Source organism: Limanda limanda, chromosome 11 (assembly GCF_963576545.1).
Source record: "Limanda limanda chromosome 11, fLimLim1.1, whole genome shotgun sequence".
Taxonomy (NCBI): Eukaryota; Metazoa; Chordata; class Actinopteri; order Pleuronectiformes; family Pleuronectidae; genus Limanda; species Limanda limanda.
Genome location: NC_083646.1, coordinates 8,523,370 through 8,543,411, shown reverse-complemented (window position 1 = coordinate 8,543,411; position 20,042 = coordinate 8,523,370). Strand labels below are relative to the sequence as shown.

General features: G+C 41.8%; 2 protein-coding genes across 2 annotated transcripts; one reads left to right on the top strand and one right to left on the bottom strand.

Moving 5' to 3' along the window:
• The first annotated feature begins 2,768 nt into the window (after nucleotides 1-2,768).
• LOC133014723 (glycoprotein endo-alpha-1,2-mannosidase-like protein) lies at nucleotides 2,769-12,763 on the top strand. Its single transcript, XM_061081987.1, has 4 exons — nucleotides 2,769-3,282; nucleotides 5,375-5,484; nucleotides 11,257-11,333; nucleotides 12,127-12,763. The coding sequence occupies exons 1-4, from the start codon at nucleotides 2,769-2,771 to the stop codon at nucleotides 12,761-12,763; spliced, it is 1,338 nt and encodes a 445-aa protein (XP_060937970.1).
• A 1,966-nt stretch (nucleotides 12,764-14,729) lies between these two features.
• Nucleotides 14,730-19,072, bottom strand: yrdc (yrdC N(6)-threonylcarbamoyltransferase domain containing). Its single transcript, XM_061081372.1, has 6 exons — nucleotides 18,839-19,072; nucleotides 17,636-17,831; nucleotides 16,623-16,737; nucleotides 16,424-16,543; nucleotides 16,124-16,254; nucleotides 14,730-15,115 (listed from the first exon to the last, which is right to left on the bottom strand). The coding sequence occupies exons 1-6, from the start codon at nucleotides 18,984-18,986 to the stop codon at nucleotides 15,049-15,051; spliced, it is 777 nt and encodes a 258-aa protein (XP_060937355.1). The 5' UTR covers nucleotides 18,987-19,072; the 3' UTR covers nucleotides 14,730-15,048.
• Between the last annotated feature and the right edge of the window lie 970 nt (nucleotides 19,073-20,042).

The following is a 20,042-nucleotide window of genomic DNA, read 5'->3' as shown; positions in this document are numbered from 1 at the left end:
GGTGGGTGCCTTCTTCTCCTTGTGGTCAGTGTGTTGGTTAGCTGCTGTCCTAACACGCCAGAGAAAGGTTTGTAATGGTAATCCACGTGAAGCACAGAGGGGGAAGGGTATTTTAGTCTTCTTCTTCTTTCCAGAGAAGGGAAGAGCAGCTAAACTCCGACTCATACCAACATGGTGATGAGCTGAAAATAGTTAAGGAGGAAAACAACACAGAAAAACCACTGGAGCTAAACTATGACGAGAAAGATGTTTAGAGAAGAGAGAAGAGAGAAAAACAATATGGCAGCATGAAAACAAGCCTGGTCAAACGAATTCACGGATCGATAGTGATTGATTACGTCATGTTAAAATGTGGACTCGTGTCCTTGTGGGATGATGGATGGATCGAAGACACAGGAAAGTGATCTTATAACCGTCTACTTCAAAAGTATAAAAAAATATTATATAATAGTCCAATTAATTTAATAATAATGATACTGCAGAATTTAAGAAACATAGCAGCATAAAACAACAAATCTGAAAACAAAGCAAAGCCTGAATATCAAATAGTCTTTATATATATTTATAAATATTTTTGATATGCACGTTTAACAAATTATAGAAAAGTTAAAGGTTGTATAGGCCATAGGCAGCAGAATAACTTGGAAATGATCTGAACGATTTACTGGTTTGTGCGAGTGGAGGCTGCAGCTCCACCTCCTCCAACTGATGTCAGAGGTGACCTGTCGATTCTTGCCCCACTTCTACAACGACCCCTTGTGGACCCCAGACCTGACAGACCCAGAGAAATAATTACATCACACATTAGAGAAAGACACAAAGAGAAAGTGCTTCACATTGGTACGTTCAAGAAATAAAACAAAAACCTGCACCCAAACAGATGTTGTTTCTAAATAGTTTTGACTTGGTTATGATTTCTTTTATTGATTTGATTGGAAAATTAGAAATAATGATGAGATGCAGATATGGATGATGAAATTACAGATTGGAGAATATTTTTGGCCCCTGTTATATTGATCTAAAAGTAATATTCCTGTTTATTTGGGGATTTTTTTAAGCTTTAAAATAAGTATATCCTTAATTTATTTAGATTAGAATTCCTTCATGAAATTATCTAACGTTCGTTGAAAGAAAGTACGAAAGAAAGAAGGAAATAAAGAAATCAGAATAGTCGACATGGATAGTTCCTTAAACACATCTTTTTATTTATGTCCCACATGTCCTTGTTCTTTTTATTGGAAAATAAAAGAAGTTCTCATTTAGTTTCAATATGGCCATAAAAATGTGCCAGATTTTCTTTGGCTGAGACAAGACTAAATCAGTTTTGCTGTAATAAGAAAGTACATTTTCTTGAACTAATAAACAAAAAACTGAGATGTTGTAGATGAATTCAAAACAGGATGGTGACAGTTTAGAACCCAGGCTGCAACGGGCAGGTGGCCACCAGTCCTCTGCTCAGAAACAAACCTGTTATTGGAAGAAGAAAAAATCTAGTGAGGTGTAAGCAGTCACATCGTTTCCTGTGGAGAAGGTCAGAGCCTCAAGGGCTGCCTCATATTATCTTGGCCGGAAGCCAAGGTGTTTGGATATCAAAATGGCTTACAATGATGTCCGCCTCTTATTCTGACTTTACTGAAAAGTGCAATGTGTCAAACGTGACTTGTGCTGAAACGGTTGTGGTGAACTGTTGCTCTCAAACTAAACCTGTAGCTCATGCACTTTATTCAAAGTTGGAAGTAATAAATAGCCTGAAATTTTAATCAGATTTTTGGATCAAAAATTAATAATCAACAAATTATTATCGATACAAGTCATAGTTACCAGTAAAGACTACTAGTACTACTACACCTGCTGGTACTCAACTGCTGCTTTTGGTTCCCAGGGGACAACAGAAGGTGATTGAGCTTTTGCTGTGAGGGCTCCATGTGGGATCAGCTTCCACTGGGAATCAAACAGGATACCTCTGTGTCCTCTTTGAAAGACCAAGTTCTATAAAATGGCTTTTACCGAGATTTCTTATTTATTTGCGTATTCAGTTTTTCTGTTTGTGAAACACTTTGTCATTTCCGGCAGTACCTGAAAGCAGCAAGTAAAGTTGCCGTGTGTTCTATAAGTTAACCACTAGATGTCAGTATATCACTGAATTCATCGCTCAAAGCGACTCAGACGGTGGAGTTCAGCTTTACAAAACATTCTTACCTAAATGGGAATATTAGATAATGATGTGACTTCTGGTATAAATACATAATGATATCCTACAGCCCAAATCAATGTTTGTTGTTGTATTTTGTTGATTGAAAGTTACTCTTGTTTTTTGGGTCACGATATTGCAGCCACTCTGAAATCCAAAATACGTTTTGAGAAGGAGAAAGAACCATCCAACTAACGGAGGCTGTAAAACCCTTCACTCTGCATGTGGACGCCGGTCATGTGCCCAGTAGGTGGATGGATCAGATCCTGGGCGGGACAAGCAACCAGCTGAAGGAGCAGGACACTCCGGAGAGTCGGTGCAGATCAGTGCTGGATCAGGACATTTCCAGCTGAGCAGAGGACGCACAGAGCTCATGTTCCACAATGAGGCTGCAGAGCAAAGTTAAAAACCCCACTGCGAACTGCGTCAAGTAGTCCGCTGCTCCACGACTGTAACCATGTAGGCACCTTGTGTCGAACTCAGAGGGACGTGCGTGTGAGGAGAAGCTCGCAGGGTTGCCTGGTGAACTCCCGGTGCAGGACAAACTCAGAGGTCTATTTGTGCTCTTGGAACGAACATGGCTCGACTCCGGAGGAAAGCGTGCATCGCTCTGTTCCTCTTCACGCTTTTCATCTTTGGCACCATGATGGGACTGAGGACCCTGAAGCCGCCCAGCGACGGGTTCTCGGATCTGGCTCCGGGCTTGGAGCTCCTGCCGATGTTCGCTGGAAAGGTGGACCGGCGCTCCGTGTCCCGTGGCACCACCGCGTCCCCGGGACAAGCCCGCCCGGCCGGCAGCATCTCCAAAGCGGTTCTGTCCAACTCCGGCCCCGAGGGAACTATATTCTACGATGTTCACATTTTCTACTACAGCTGGTACGGCAACCCGCAAATGGACGGCAAGTACATCCACTGGGACCACCTCCTGGTTCCGCACTGGGACCCCAAAATCGCATCCAGCTACCCGAGAGGGAGACACATGCCGCCCGAAGACATCGGCGCCAGCTTCTACCCCGATATCAACCCGTACAGCTCCAGGGACCCGGACGTGCTGGAGTCCCACATGGAGCAGATCGGAGCGTCTGCGGCAGGTACAGCTCACAGATGCACGTAGGGACAAGCTGACCATGCAGAGAGGAGATCCGAGTGTTTCGGCTCTCCTCTCTGTGCTTTTCCCTGTTCAGCAGCTGCACAGAAATCTGGATCCTAAATAAGTTGCCTCTTGTCAGCCGGAGAGGAAACCTTTTCAGCACCACACATTCAGTGGACAGCTCCTGAAACACAGACTGAGAATCTGAGCAGAAACACAGCACTGACTTTATCCCTATGACAGAAGATCATATAGTGAGTCTCAAATCAAGTGTTGGTATGAATTAAGATGGGTTATTAATAAAGGTTCAGATACCATACGATTAGAGATAATACTTTATAATGCCAAAGGACATTGTTGTGGCAGCTTGCTCTAAGATTACAATACAAAAGTGATTAAAGAGTTCAGAGAATAAAACAGTAGAGTGTCACGTCTTAAAATAAAACTGTATTCGCTTATAAGTGAAAGCAAGCATGGAAAGTGTAGATGGAGTTAATGCAGAATCAGGACCTTATTGAAATAACAATAGAAATGGATGACAGTGAAATAAGTAAGTTAGGTGAAACAGTAAACTACTAAAGTAATGGGGAAGTAAGTAGGAATGATAATGGTAAGTAGGAATGATAATGGTAATATAGACATTTATAGTATTTCATTTATAAAGCTTTAATATTTCTAAGGCGAATGGAAGTCATTTTAAGTACATATAATAAATTAGATGCTGTTTGCAAGGTCAGCCAGACTTAATGTTCCACATCTCAATTCCAGGCTTAGATCAGTTATTAGTATGTATCATGAAATCTTAATAGGTACAGTGTGTTCTTAGGGTTTTTTTAAGTAAAAAAGACACTTGTGGCTTCCCTCAAAGACTCAGAGTCCTGTGGTCTGGTGTCGAGTGACAGCCGTGTGTGTCCAGCCATCAGCATCCAACACTTGATAGGCCCTGATGTTTCTGTCCAGCAGCGCAGTAGGATATTGTATACACCATCCGGAACAATGACCAGATCAGCCAGCCCTCTGAAAACCTTACCCGCCCCTGACAGATGGACCATGGAAGGACTCACAATGCTTAGTTAAAGTAATCCATTTAATTAGAAACCACAGCTGGCCCCAGGTTTAATGGCACCTCTTCCACTTCAGAAGCACGTAAACAAAATGAACCGCAGCGGACATTTTTTTATTATATAATTCAGCATCGTAATCTAATTGTCTCCACAGCTCCAGAGCAAGCAGATGTGTTTAATGAGTTAACTCTGAGTGTATGGCCAATGTGCCAGATCTCCTCTGGAGCCCGGAACCCCTGTGGCCGATATGAAGTCATTTCTGAACCTGCATGAACAAGCATTTTCCCTGCTGGAATTTATGAGCTGTCACAAACTCGAGCTGTGCAGAGAGATCGCAACTAACACATTGATTAATCAATCAAATGCAGTATATGGGTGATGGGCGGGTCAGCATTCAAACAACCAACTCTCCTCCGCACAGCCATGGTTGAGTTAATTAAGAGATGAAGCACTTCAAAGAAACACATAATGATGATTAAATGTACAGAATAACCACAAAGTGATGCCAAATAACCCTGAATAGAAGCGTAAATCGGAAATAAAGAGGCACAAATCAACACAAAGATGCAAAACGTCAAGAGATGCAAAACGTTGTTTAAAGTAGTTTTTATGTGTCTCATCCAGTAATGATCAGGGGCCCTTTCTCTTATCTGTGCCAAAGGACCCATTGTCTCTTGCCGCAAACCTAATCAGTATCAGTCTCAGTCCAATAAAATTACCCTAATTGATAAGAGCTTTAAATAAAAGCAAAACTAACTGTGTTCGTAAACTGCTCTCAACTGAGTTTGTAAAACCGTGTGAAAGGCTGCGTGGAAATCTCACTGCAGATTAATGGAGGCGAAAGTTTTTCACCGTGCTCTTCTCCCTGCAGGATTGTCAGCATTTCTTGGAAACTGCACCAAATCTTTACATCACAGCAACAATGCATGAGCTAACATTTTGGATTTAGTTTCTCAGCAGATAACAGAGCTCTCTGAGGTATTCACCAGTGGTTTTGGCCTCTGAGTCGTGTTTTTTGTGCATCTCCAGGGGTTCTGGTCCTGTCCTGGTATCCTCCCGGCCTGGCTGACGACAATGGGGAGCCCGCTGAGGATTTGGTACCAGCTCTACTGGATGCTGCATATAGACACAACCTCAAGGTAAAAAGGCATCAATGCACTTTGTGTGAGTGTGTGAGACCAGAAACAATGCGGGGAAAGAGTTCAGGGCTAAGAGCAATGAATCTCCTCTGAGGCGTGATCCTCAGCTCACTTTTCACTGCATCCACAAAGCTGTCAGTGGAAACTGAGTGATGATTCTTCAATGACCTGTCCGTTTTAATGTCAGCAGCTGATGGAAGAGTTGGTTTTCAATAGTGCTGATATAAACTTTTATTTATTGATTTAACCTTTATTCAACCAAGTAAATTCCAGTAAACAAGCCACCTATACGAGACATATACACGGCCACGACAGCAGCATAAGAGGTTGCAGACAAAACAATACAAAATCTCACAGCAGATGAACAAACAGATAGAACATAACTAAAACACAATACAACTAAAATAACTAAGTGAAAGACTAAAAGTCAGCTAAGGACACATACATTTTAGATTTTAGCATCACATTTACTTTTGGAGACTGTTCTAAATAGAAATTATGACTAAGTTTGTAATGGGTAAGTGCAGGACAATATCATCTGCATAGCATCACATTTGATCCACTTAAAATGTTCACACAAAGAGAAAATAAATGCGGGGCCTAGCACAGAACCTTGAGGTACTCCAATAACATATTAAATATGCATGGTCCCATCTGTTGGATGCTTTGGCCTCAGTACTTTCAGATATACACGTGTTTTGGTCCAAACTGGGCTCAATTTCCAGGCAACTAAACAAATATTATATATAAATTATTTTAAATATCTAAGGCTCTCAATTCTATCTGTACGAGGCATTTAGGATCCCTACATCCCTGCAACAGCTTTTTCTTGGTTGTTCCACTGTTTCTATTGTCTCCTGAACACTACTGAATCTACAGAGACGCTACAACACGGCTGACATATAGACAAATATTTAAGTTGCCTATTTGTGTAAAACATCCAGTTTGTTGACCTCAAATGTCTAAGCCTGCAGAGATACCGATTATTTTATTTCTGAATGGTTGCCAGAATGTGAATGAGGCTGAGGGTCAATGAGTAAATGTCTGTCCATTTTCCCTCCATCCATTTATCTCATTATAAAGTATTTCAATGCTTCACACAGCTGAGGATGTTAGTTTGAAAGCTGGAGTTTCCTTTTGCCACCGGAGAGTAAGAGCGAGAGCTGCTGAAGCTCAGCTGGTTCTGCTCTGTCTCATATGAAGCTCTCTCTGTCACTCGTGGATTTGACTCTTGATGTTTGTGGTGATGTCCCCTAAACTAAACATGGGGCAAAGAGCTGCTGCTGCAGCTGGATCAGTGGTTCTGAGAGGGCTGACTGAGCTCAGGAGCACATCAGCGGGGTGGAGAGGTGGGGGAGTAGCAGTACCACATGACCACATGACCTATTGCCAATTAGGTCGGAAAATGGTGCTATGGAGAAAACAACTATGTCGGTCCTTCTGCCTCCTGTCACTGTATCGCAGGCTTATTAAACTTGTACGGGTGATGCCTGCTCGTAATGCGATACAATTCATGTCGGATGGTCTTCAGATACAGATGGAGTAAGGGAAGACAGTGTCCAGGTCCTTTTGAAAGACGTCCCCTGCAAAATGTCTCTAAAAGTTGAAGGGAGATTGGTCATGTGAGCATGTGCTGACACAGCTGCCATTCTTCTGTATGAATGCGTTTGAAATTACATGGTGTATAACAGAGGCTGGCTTGTAAGAGGTTTCTTGTGTCAAAGCATGTTATTAATAATGCACCAACAGTGTCGGCACAGCACACTACACATTTGAAGTAAAGAAATGTAAGGCAGACAAGATGCTAAGGACCAGGAACAGGATAAACCCTTTAGCAGTCCTCGATGAAACGTAAAAAAACATCACAGAGTTTGTATGAATTTTTTAAAGCGGAAGCAATCGATTAGTTGATTAAGCGGAAAAGTCATTTAAAATGCCAAACATTCTTCAGTTTCTCTCTAAATTTGAGGATTGACGTTGTTTTAAGTAGAGCCCCACCATTATATTGGTCAATAATATGGGCCGATATGAGTCTTTTGCAGATATATCATTTTTTTCCCCTGTTATAAAAATGTTTACCTCATAGAATAAACAATGCAGAGAATATTTGCTGGGTTTTCGTTTGAAGATGTCATTTGGGAATAAAATGGCACTAAACTATTTTAAAGAAATTGAAGAGACAGATTATAATTGTCGTGAAAAAAATAAAATAGTAAACTTGAAGGAAAAAGCACCTGCCTGTGTTTTCCACAGCTACTTTTTATTTATTATAAAGAATAATAACTCTTTCGTCACTTCTGTATCTGTGCTTAAATTAGCATAATAGCTCCACTGAGGCATATGTATGGAACCGAAAATACCTACAAAGCCTTTAAAGAAACATGTAGACTTTACATCTGCCTAAATTTATCACCAAGAGTCAATTTCAGATAAAGTAATTTAAAGGATCCTCATCGTAACATTTTCCTTATCATTCCTGCGTTTGTATCCAGATGAAGATGATTAATTCTCCAGCAGCAACGTGACACATATTGACCTCTCGCTCTCTGAACCAATGGGACGACAGGCAGTAGGTTTGTTAGGCCAGCTTGTCAGATTTGATATCACATTTTTTTTCACTCTGTTGTTCGGCTCCAGGCAAAGAAATAATGTATCTGTGCAAGGGCACGACAAGAAGGACCGGATTAGACACACAACGCTGAGCTGACGAGGTTTTACACATGGTGCTTTCGGGGGGGAGACGCTAATAGATTGAGCTTAATGCAACGATTTACTGTCTTCGCTGACCCAGCTCGCGTGACATCATTATATAAAAAGCATATTTGTATATATTCTACAAATCCACTGTAAATGTTTGCAATGAGAAGAAGCTTCATGCCTTTGTGTCTTTAGAGCAGCTTTTGAACTACAGTGCATGAACAGCATCCTGTTTGTGTGGAGCTCCTCCCACTGCACAGAGGGACATTTATCTTAGAACTGCTTCTTCTTGCCTAATTTCAGCAAAAAACGCTGACAAGGTAAGGAGCTTTGGCTCCGATCATTTGCAACTACTTATGCAAATTTTAAAATGGTCTGTATTAATATAGCGTACTTTTATAAGTACATGTTCCAAAAAAAATCTGATAGTGGGCTTCTGTCATTTGTGGTTGTTCTTATCACACTTTCTGTACAGTCTGTTCTTTGAACCTTGAGTCTTGACTCTATCCAAATACAAGAATTTGCTGCTTGGCATCGAGTGACCTCAGATATTATTAGAAGTATATATACATAGGCGTTATGTTGTAAAATCTTCATGTTTGTTTGATTTTCTTTACAAATAGTTACAAAGATATTAGAACCAGGGGACATCTGGTGCTTTTAACGTTGTCTTTGCTTGAAATACAACTGGAAGGATTAATGGAAACAAGAGCGGAGCTAAAAACAAACCCAACACACTGTCGATCCCTGAGCTCACTGCTGAAAACACACAGATCCCTCTCTGTGCACCACCACAAAATAAAGCGATGTACTTTTTTGGATCATTATATAAGTTGAGCAGGTTTTCAGCAACACCCACACACGGCTCGTGGATGGTGCGGCGTGTACGACTGTTGGGATGGAGAGCAGATCACATGGAGCCTCCACAGCGGTGCCGCTGCTCGACCTCAACTTGAAGAGCAGCTGAAATAGTCTTTCTACCCAGGGGAGGGTGGGGGCGGTTTGATGGGGACAGAGGGGGGGTTGGAAGCTAGGTGCAGGAGGGAAGGAGCAGAGGGGAAATGTGCATCACGAGTCCCATGACTCTGTTTGTGCCTCTGAACAATCTGCCCCCCGAGGGGCTGTAGAGTTTCCATCTAGTAAGTAGGCCATGTAGTGGCATGTTCACGGGGAAATATGGCCTGTGGGTTCCCAGTGATGGCATCAGCGATACTTCCTTGTTTCCAGAAGCACCGAGTTCAGTCCTTTGTGACCTTACATTGTTTTTTGCATCCACGGGCCAAAGAGTGAAACTGACAATCTGGAATTAAAAAACGCTCAGTTGAAATTGATCTAATTGTCTGGACCTTTTTTTTCAGCGATGGCTCACATCCCCTGCTTCAGAGCTTTCTGCATGACATGGCATTAAATTCCATTGTGCTCAGCATAAATCATGCTGGGCTGGTTCCAGGCTCCTGCTGTCAATGTTTATGAGGTATTAAAATACGATTCCTGTCTCATTTACCTCAAAATTACCGCAGAGTAATGAGCCGAGTTTTCTGGTAGCCGACCCTCTGCTGCAATGAACAGGAGAGCAGAACGTCAGCCACCATGCGAACATCAAGAGGATTTTGGGAGCTGTCATGTCTTTATCTTTAAACACAGTTTAGGATTTTACCTGACACCACAGCTTACAAAGATTAAATACATATCATAAAAAAGTTGCCTTTTCGTTTATCAATTGCTGTATAATGTTTAAAGCTAAATATCGGACTATATGCAGGTTTACATCAGGTTTGAAACAGGAGTTATATGTCCTAGGCTCAGTCAACCCTGTGTCAGTTCTGCTGATGACAACTCACATCCATTTACTTGCTGTCGGCCTCCATTATATTAAAAAAGCCATTTTCCTTCACATTGTTCCCCCTGGGTGTCCGCTGCTGGAGAGGGAAAGTGTTTCGCTTCGATCATACATTATTCAAAGTCACTGAATTCTCAGGGTGTGCCCTTAAAATATGCAACTTCCCTTGTACATGTCACTCTGGGTCCCTTGTTCTTCTGCTGCTTTTGTTCATCAATCGCATTAATGGTTTCTTACAGATACAGATTCTGAACATACAGAAGTTTCCACTTAGGGAGAAAAACACAGTTTGACGTTATTAGGAAAATGGGGAAGATGTGGTTCTTTGCAGCCAGATCCTATAGGAAAGGTTCTGTGTAGGAGGACGACTGCAACTAAATCTCCACTAAGACGGCACTAAACTGAATTCATTGGACAAACATAAAGAACCTCGGCCATGATACATACTTGTGTTGCGACATTGGAGCTTTCTTGAATTACAGTATTACCTTTTAATAGCTGATGCAGATACTACAGATTTTGAAAGGGGTAAAATGTTTCTGATATCGATATATATACATTTTTGAGATGTCATTATCAAACCCTTACAAAAAATGAATTTAAATATACATTAGGATTGATAGTTTATATCGGTATATTTATATGTACACTTCATATAAACTTCTTATAAATACTATCAATAGAAAGGAAACAAACTCAACCAATTATCTACAACATAAATAAAAAATAAAAGACTGTAAATATGAATGCACATCTTTTCTGCATCGTTCATTGCAAAAGTTTTCGTGTCAGCAAACATAAGCGCAGATACAGATGTGTCAGAGAAAAGCTCAAATCGACCGATTCTATTGATCAACCAAAACATGTCGGGCTGTGGCCTGGTGTCATTTTTCGCTTCAGGGGCAAATTGGTGAATTGGTAACTTGTTTATCAGAATTAAAATGGTATGTAAGTTTTATTTTTAATTTTCTGTGTGCTATGAGGAGCAAGTGATCCAAGCAGCTATATTTATTATTATTATTATTTATTCAAGGAACCATAATAAACATATTGAGCTGTCGTCTCTCTGCCTCCTTGGATTTTCAACCTGCCACGAGGCCTCATCTCCTGTTGACTTGTTGTCAATACTTACAAAGGTCATGTGTAAGTGCTGACTGCAGCATTATTGTTTTCTAATGACACTAATATGATGAATGGAAACCAACAAGCTGTCTCTGTCTGCGTCTTTTACCCAGGTCGCATTTCACCTCCAGCCGTACCGAGGCCGGAACGACCAGAGCGTGCACGACAACATCAAGTATATCATTGACAGGTAGGTGCTCGCCTGGATGCACTTCTCCATCATCATGTCAGCTCAAATAGGAGAACATTAAGATTTCATGCAAGAGAAATACCTGAAGTCAGCTTTTCTGATGATATAAGACCAGACTCATGACTTATGAATGAGTTGTTTGAAGCCAAAGCTATTTTCTAACCTTTAGTTCCGGGGCTACTTTGAAAAGTAACAAAACAAATTAATAAATGTGAAAAAAAAGTAAAAAGTAAAAAAGGTAATTTAACAAGCAAAATCTTTATATTTTGCCTCGATAATGAACCTTTGAGCAAGCTAACCAGTCACTGAGTCAGTCTATCTAACCCTAGGTCTACATTATGTTACACCCATGTTTTATAAGACATGTTACATTTCTTCCATTATGTTAAACACACTTCCTCAAAATTTGGTCATGAAAATTTGGTATCTTTACAAATGTTTGTATCTCCAGGAACATTTATTATGAAGCTCTGGGGTTTTGAATGATATGTTTGTTATAACTGGTGAATGCTGGCCAATGGTTTGTTACGAGTTTTTAACGTGCAATCAGGCCAGAATATAAACTTGTTCCCCAAAAAATATCTAGAAAATTGTCAAGAAAGAAACGATTTGTGCTCCTCTGAGGATAAACCATCATCTCTTGTGTCGCCTCATGTCCCACTGTCAGCTTGATACACACCATGTCTAACAAGTGAATGTCTAACAGTACTGGTCTTCAGTGGAAAACAAATCTATTTAACTCATTTTAATTACCCTTAGATTTGATTAACTGACTGTGTTTCTGTCTTTACAGGTACGGTGACCACGGAGCCTTCTACAAGTTCACCACCAGCACCGGGAAGAGTCTTCCTCTGTTTTACGTCTACGACTCCTACCTAACGCCTCCAGAGGCCTGGTCTGAGTTCCTGACTCCCACCGGCTCCCACAGCGTCCGCGACTCGGCCTACGACTCCATCTTCATCGCCCTGATCGTGGAGGAGCGCCACAAGCACGACATTCTCGCCAGTGGCTTCGACGGCATGTACACGTACTTCGCCTCCAATGGCTTCTCGTTCGGCTCCTCCCACCAGAACTGGAAAGCGGTCAAATCCTTCTGTGACGGCAACAACCTCCTCTTCATCCCCAGCGTGGGGCCCGGCTACATCGACACTAGCATCCGGCCGTGGAACAATCACAACACGCGCAACAGGGTGAACGGTCGCTACTACGAGACGGCCCTGCAGGCGGCGCTCAACGTGCGGCCGGAGATCGTCACCATCACGTCTTTTAACGAGTGGCACGAGGGGACGCAGATAGAGAGAGCGATGCCCAAAAAAACAGTGACCCGCGTGTACTTGGACTACCAGCCACATGGACCCGACCACTACCTGGAGCTGACGCGCCGCTGGGCGGAGCAGTTCAACAAAGAGAAGGAGCAGTGGCTCATGTGAGCTCATGTGAAACAGCATCTTCCAGTGGAGGGGAAAAAAATGAGATGAGACAGAATGTAAAGACTGATTCGTAAGTAAAGATGGACGACGTGACAGCTCCCAAAAACTGAAGCCAAATTACCTGGATCTCCCCCTAGTGGCTGATTGCAGTACAGGTCATAAACCTGCCTCAGATGGTGTTCAACATGTTCTCACACTAATAAGATGTGTTCATTTTTCAGGTAACTTTGGTTTTAATGAGTTATTTGATGCTTTAAAAGCAGAGTGAAACGTCATGATTGACAGCTGACACTGACTCAGGATTGGTTTGGCAAGATTATGGGTTGGACCCTGGTAACCGTGGCTCCACTCCATGATCGCTACTGAGGGAGGAGGGGGAGACACGTCCGCCATCTTTATTTACAGTCTACAGTGTGAATGTAGAGATTGATCAGTATACATGAGTTTTAAAGGTCATGCTTTTAATTTTGAATTAAACCGGGTATGAGAGTTCTTGTTAATGTATTTTGTGGTCACTTGCTGATCCTCAAGAACAAGACGGGTTAAAGCTCCATTAAAGAGTCAGTCGGGGGTTTGTTCTACGAGAATGTAAAACTGTCTGATGTTTTTACAGATTTCAAAATGAGCTCAAACACTCCAACTGTCAAAACTACTGCCTGAAATACTACGTGTCACCATGCAACGTCCTCATTTTCCCTCTCTAGAGTTAAATGGATCACATTAGCAATAGTGGGACACTTATGGTTTAAACCGGAATGAGACCTTAACGTTGATCTTTCCTTTACTCGGGTTCAGAGAACTTGTTTAAATGATGAGTACATGGTGTTTTAAAAGCAGTGGGCGGGGGTTAAGTATGAAAGAGAAGAGTTTTATTCGCATTAAAACTAGGAACATGAAAAAGCTGTTACCGTGATTCTGTCCAGCTGCTACTCAGTCTACCCACCAACACCTCTAAAGACGAATAAATGAACTATTGATATCTTGTTTGTTCAATCCACATATAAGCTGAAATATAAAAATGACAAGTCAGAGTTGAAAAATGTGTAATGTACTGGAATATTTCTCTCCCAGGTAAAGTGACCCCCAAAAAACTGATTTTTAATTAATGACAAAGACTGAGTTTGTAAAAACTGAGAATTTATTGTGGCACTTTCATCCAAAAAGTCAACACGAGGATGAATTTAAAAGATCTTTGTTTTTAAACATGCACGTGGGCGGATGAATCTCCTACTGTACATTCACCGGCTCTGTGTGTTCAACAGCACAACTGATGTGTTTACAGCAGCAGTTTCAGACTTGTATTCTAAGCTACAACATGAAAACAGTTACTGTGACCGTAGCTGGCGACCAACTGTAAACATGGGATTCATAACTTATTTAAAAAACAGTTCTGGACTCATTAAACTTTGATGCATAGTCAGTGCATTTTAAATAACCATCTGTTTATCTTGTCAACAAGATTCATCCCGGCCACATGTTGGGCGCCCGTCACATCCATACACTGTAAATGAAGATGGATGACATGACAGCTCCCAAAAGTGAAGCCGAAGCACCTTCATCGCCCCCTGGTGGCTGGCTGCAATATAGGTCCTAAACCACACCTCCTCCATTTTAGTGGATGGGCCGAAATATTATAATTAAAACAAATTTTTCTTTAAGAAGGATTCTGTCCTTTTCGGCTCTTATCACACTGATGTAAATAAAAACAAAATGATATGTGATGCTGTAAAACTGGGGTCAACATTTGATTGACAGCTGAGACTTGATATCACTACTGCTCAGACTCCAAATGATGTATAGTGTGAGATGGCAGCTTCAGCTCCAGGATATTTTGGCTTCATTTCTCGACAGTGGGAGGAAGCGGAGACGTGTCAAACATCTTTAAATACAATCGAAGATCACACTTCTGACCGTTATCAAAATAAATATATAATATTGATTCAAACCACTGTATTCTAAGCGTTGCCACGACAGTACAAAAAGATGACATTGTATATTTATGCATAGAAATTCCCAAACGTAGCTGACCTGCATTCTTCTAAATAAATGATTGATAACTTAGACACATAATGTGATAGTCGGCACATGGTAAAGCATCAAAAGAAAAACCCCAGACCTTAAATCCGCCACCAGAACAACTTCGGCCGTCCGTCTTTTAAGACTCGACTCGTTCCTGAGTATTAGTCTCTCGTTCTTCTGTGTGAACACAAAAATACAAGGAAGCCCCGAGGTCAGAGCTAATTGTGCGTCTCAGCCCGTGTTGTGGAGTGTTGAGAGTTCAGAGGTCATTTGTCCGAGTCCGCTGACAGTCCGTGTTTGCGCTCCAGCACATCAAGCGTAGACGAAAGGGCGCTGAAAAACACAATTAGACATGTCCTGTTTAATGTAGCGAGGCTCCCTCCGATTAAGTGAGGGGGGATTTTAAGGGAAAGCTGAGTCACGACATAGAGAACAAACACGAAACGTTACACTGACTCCCTGTGACACTTCATCACTCATTTGTGTCGTAAACTGCAGCCACGTTTTAATAAATCATCCCCGGGGGAACCTTCAGTGGTCAGAGAATTTACATCTTCTGTCTCTGCTCAGACTCTTGAAAACAATGTTTTGTTTGCAAGTTTCCAGGAGATTCATGGGAGGCTCGTCCTCATTGTGATGATTTATAGACAGTTTCTTCTAAGTCTCTATTCAGGAGAATAAGCTTCCACCTTGAGAGCGACGGTAATCATGCAAAGCAACCAGAGTGAATTTAACAGCCAGTGAACTGACGATGAAGAGGTTTGTTGGCCATTTTTGCTTTGACGTAAATTAAATCCCACTTTTAATACACACTTGAATTTTCTTCCCGAGGGGTTTGAAACCTTTTTGTGATGGAAAAAAATTCACCCTGTAAATAAAACTGCACCATCAGCCAATAGTAACGCAGCCGCTGTGAGTGTGTAAATGGAGAACTCCCTCTACTGATGAGCCATCACATACAGTATGCATCATTGGTCTGGTGCACTTTTAAATTTAGCAATCGCTCTGCTGTTTTTCAAAACTGAAATCTGAATCTTCACATCACATCCTCATGTGCAATTTAGCTGCAGCGGAATGTAACTTGACCGTTTAGTTTTCACGTTAAATCCATTTACTTTGCATTAAGGGTCACCTGGTTGCAGAGGTCAAACTATTAAAGGGAAAGTGTGTAATAATTAATACGTAATTAAGTGGTTTTCCTTTGCTCAACTTTTACTTATGTTTAAATAATCTTGTGGGTATCGTCACTTGGTTGGATATGATTCTGAGATGTGAAAATTAAAGTCTTGTGTCACTGCAGGTTGTGAAAACTTGACATGTAGGGTGGCAGCATGAACTCACCAGCCAGGCCTGATGATGTGATATTTGCCGAGCACCGACAGGTCGACCACCGTTGATCCCAGGCGGCTCTGGTCTGTGATTGGTCCACCATCCACCACAACTGCGAGTTTGGGCCAAAGCTCCTGGAACTCCTTCAGAAGCAAAACATGGCAGCAGTCAAGATAAAGACAGAATAAAACTGAAGAGAAGCGTACTTCCAACCTGAAGTTTGATGCTGGGAAACATTGAAACTTGTTATGAACGTAAAAGCATCTCCCTTCTTACTTACTAATGTTTCCTTCCTGCATCGGTTCCACTTACTTGTACTTCCAGAGTGCTGCTGTGTGCGCTGATGTTGGCACTGGTGAGCGCCAGTGGTTCCCCACACATCTGGCAGAGACGCCTCATGAAGGAGTGGTCTGGGATACGCACGCCAACAAGCTGAGGGATAATAGATATTTATTAATTCATAATTTGGTGACTTATTTTCCCAAGGATCCACTTCGGGGAGTGAACCTACTGAGGTGAAGGGGTTGAGATCCGTGTTGAGTAGGTCCGACCTTTCGAACACCAGAGTGACGGGACCGGGCAGCAGGTCACCTAACAGCTCCTCCTTCACGTTCACCTTACAGTACCTGATAACACATGAAAACACGATCACGCTGAGCTGTGGATTCAACTCTTGTGATGCTCTGAGTCAGGAGCTGAAATAACCTCCACTGATTTTTGGAATAGCAAAGACAGATCTCAGTGTTGACTAGTGGTGGGGGAAAAAAATCGATTCTGTTCAGTATCGTGATAATTTGCGCCCGCGATTATATCGATACTGTAGCACAAAGTATTGCAATATTTAAAAAAAATAAATATTTTTTAATATTTATTTACAATTATATACGTAACAGCCCCTGGCTGGCAAAGCATGACGAGGAGAGTTTCAGAGTTTAAAAGATACCTAGTGTGTATGCGGAAAGGATGTTCTCCACTGCAGGAGATATAGTAACGGCCCAGAGGAACTTTAACATCTGAGCATGTTGACCAACTCCTTTTTCTGAACAAAAATGCCGATATTCCCAAATTAATTTAACATTTTGGGTCATGACATTGAAGCTCTAGGTTACTCTTATTTATATGATTGAGCTCAGTGTTCATGTGAGAGGTCTCCTATTCAGAAAATAATTACAAAGGTCCTGTGTCCTGAATGTTCAAGGACAAAGTTTTTGCACTTCAGCTAATGTGTAGAAGACAATGTTGTTCACAGAATTAAATGTGACATTTGAAGTGAGTTGAGCAGTCTTATTTTCCTCATTTTTTGTAATGCCTTTGAATAATATGGGGGACATGAATCGCAATATATCTCAGAATCGAATCGCAATACTTGCAGTATCTCAGAATCACAATACTATTGAATCGTGGCCCAAATATCGCAATACTATTGAATTGTCACATTTTTGCCAATTCCCACCCCTAGTGTTGACTCTCCCCCATCCATCAAACAACACAATGGACCCAGACCAGCGTCTTCCTCTCACTCACTTGTAGATGTCCTGGATTTCTCCCACGCAGATGGCCAGCGGCTTGTGTCCGTTCCTCCCCTTCACGTCGTACGTTTTCCGGACAGCGTCGGAGTTTTGAGCCAGACACGCCAGGCCATAGATGGTGTCTGTGGGCACGCCGACAACGTGACCCTCCTTCAGGGCCTCCGCCGTGCACCTCAGGATGTCGGCACCATCTGCAGGTCAGAGGTAACGAGGGTCAACGAGGCCCCACCCACAGCGGAGAGAAGTATGATGACGCAGAGTGGAACTGGAAACACAGCACTGCAGTTGTAAACCTCCCCCAGTCAGTACAGTGTCTGGAAACATGATTTAATTTCCAGATTCATATGAGATCACCGCGACCTTCAGCCACCGGAATCTAATCAGTGCATCCTTGAGACCGAGTGGATGTTTGTACCAAACGTGAAGAGAGAGAACAGGATGGACGGTCCCTTAATGGCTCCATCCACCGGCTAGAATAAAGAGGCAGTTACTGATGTTTGTTCATATATTAAACATCTAAATATAAGTTGGTCTGTAATGACACACGAGTCCCTTATCTGGCCATGACAAACTGTTTGGAAAAGTATAATCAACCCTAAATCTGGTTTATTAATCCACTTTATTCTTTTTCTCTTAACCGAAATACACTTATTAAAGATCAACTGTGGATGAATCTAATTACTGAACACTGAACATAAAGTGACACCTAATACTATAAATCCAGTGTAGTAACCTTGATGCCCATAGTGTCAGCTGTGTTTACCAAGTATACATATTCTGATAACCTCTATTTTAATCATCTTACCTATGTTTTATCTTATCTTGTTTTGGGACTTCTCTCACCTGTAAATTGTTTCCATTTGTGTCTGAGCTCTTTTGCTGTGTGATGCTTTCACATAGTTTCTTATTGTTTGTCTTTCATTGTCATTTTTAACTTGTAAAGTCCCTTGTGACTAATCTAAAATGTATCACGTTGATTGTTGTAATTATTATGATGTGACCTTTACTGTCATAATAGACTCTGACGTTATATGAGTGGATGACACTTTTAAATGAACACTGGGCAGGTCCACATCACAACAGGAAAAGCAGGAATCTGATGCAACACCCTGTAATGCTGACTCCAGCAGATGTACACACAGAGGGAGCCACGTGTTCTCTATGGTTCTCCAAGGTTCTCCAGCTGTGACCCACTCACCTGCCTGGTCCTGGTGGACCGTGGGCCCGCTGGGGGTCGGCGGAAGGAACCGCAGCACTTTGGTCCTCAGCTCTTTGCACATGTCCGCTCCGAGGCGACGAGCTCCGGGTCCGATCAGATCCACAGCGACGCTACACACACTCTTCATGAAACACACACTTCATGAAACACACTCTTCATAACACACACACACACCTACAGGGAGGATGAGTCGCTTCATGCACCAGCAGCGTGTTGACCGATCAAATGACGAAGACTTCCGGGTTACGCCCCCAAAGTAATGACGACACGTTTCTTAAAGGGCCAGCAGCACACCGGGGAAAAGAGCGAAAAATCAATTAATTAATTATGACAAATGATAAATACTAACAATAATAGAAGACGAAGAAGACTTCTGCTACTAATACGAATACTACAAGTTATTATAATAACAATACGAATTATACTCAGACTACTGCTACTTCTGCTAATACGACCACTATTAACAATAACAATAATATGAATTAAAAACTATTTTAGATCAACTCCAGAAGAATCTATAAGCCTTGTCACCTTCAGTCTCTTGGATATATTCAAACAGTTTTCTTGGATTTCATTGATGGAGTAATCTGAACCAGAGATCTCTGTGTTTAATAAAGGTGTGGGACTTAAATATACTCTCCTTAGCGACTCTGTGTTGTTCTTGAAAGATGATGTATTATCTCTAAAAGCATGCTCTGATATTCGTTCAACACCTCCTGTAGACATTTTGTGCACATTGACATAAATGTAGTGACCCGCCCTCATTCATTAGACAGACTGACTTCACCTGTGAGCGCCTGCTTAAAGACACACACAGTGAGGAAACGTGTTTACTGAACCAACATGTCTGTTGTCATGGTGTCTGACACAGGTAACAAATAATACATTTATCAGTATACTTCTGACATTTTTCAACGTTACTGGAAGTGTCTGTGTGAAACATTTACAGACTCTGGAGGAGAGAAACCCACTGTGAGGCCTGAAGATGACGAATCAACTGTCAAACAGGTCAGTTTCACTCTGAAGCTTTAATCTTTGCATTGATGACCAAAGTAACTGGTGACTTCTCCTCTTCAGCAGCGGGAGGAGGTCAACAACAGACTGGGGGCTTTGTCTGAGGGGATAACCATGTGTGAGAGGGTCCTGAACGACCTGAAGGATCTCAGTGAGGTTCTCGTGGTGA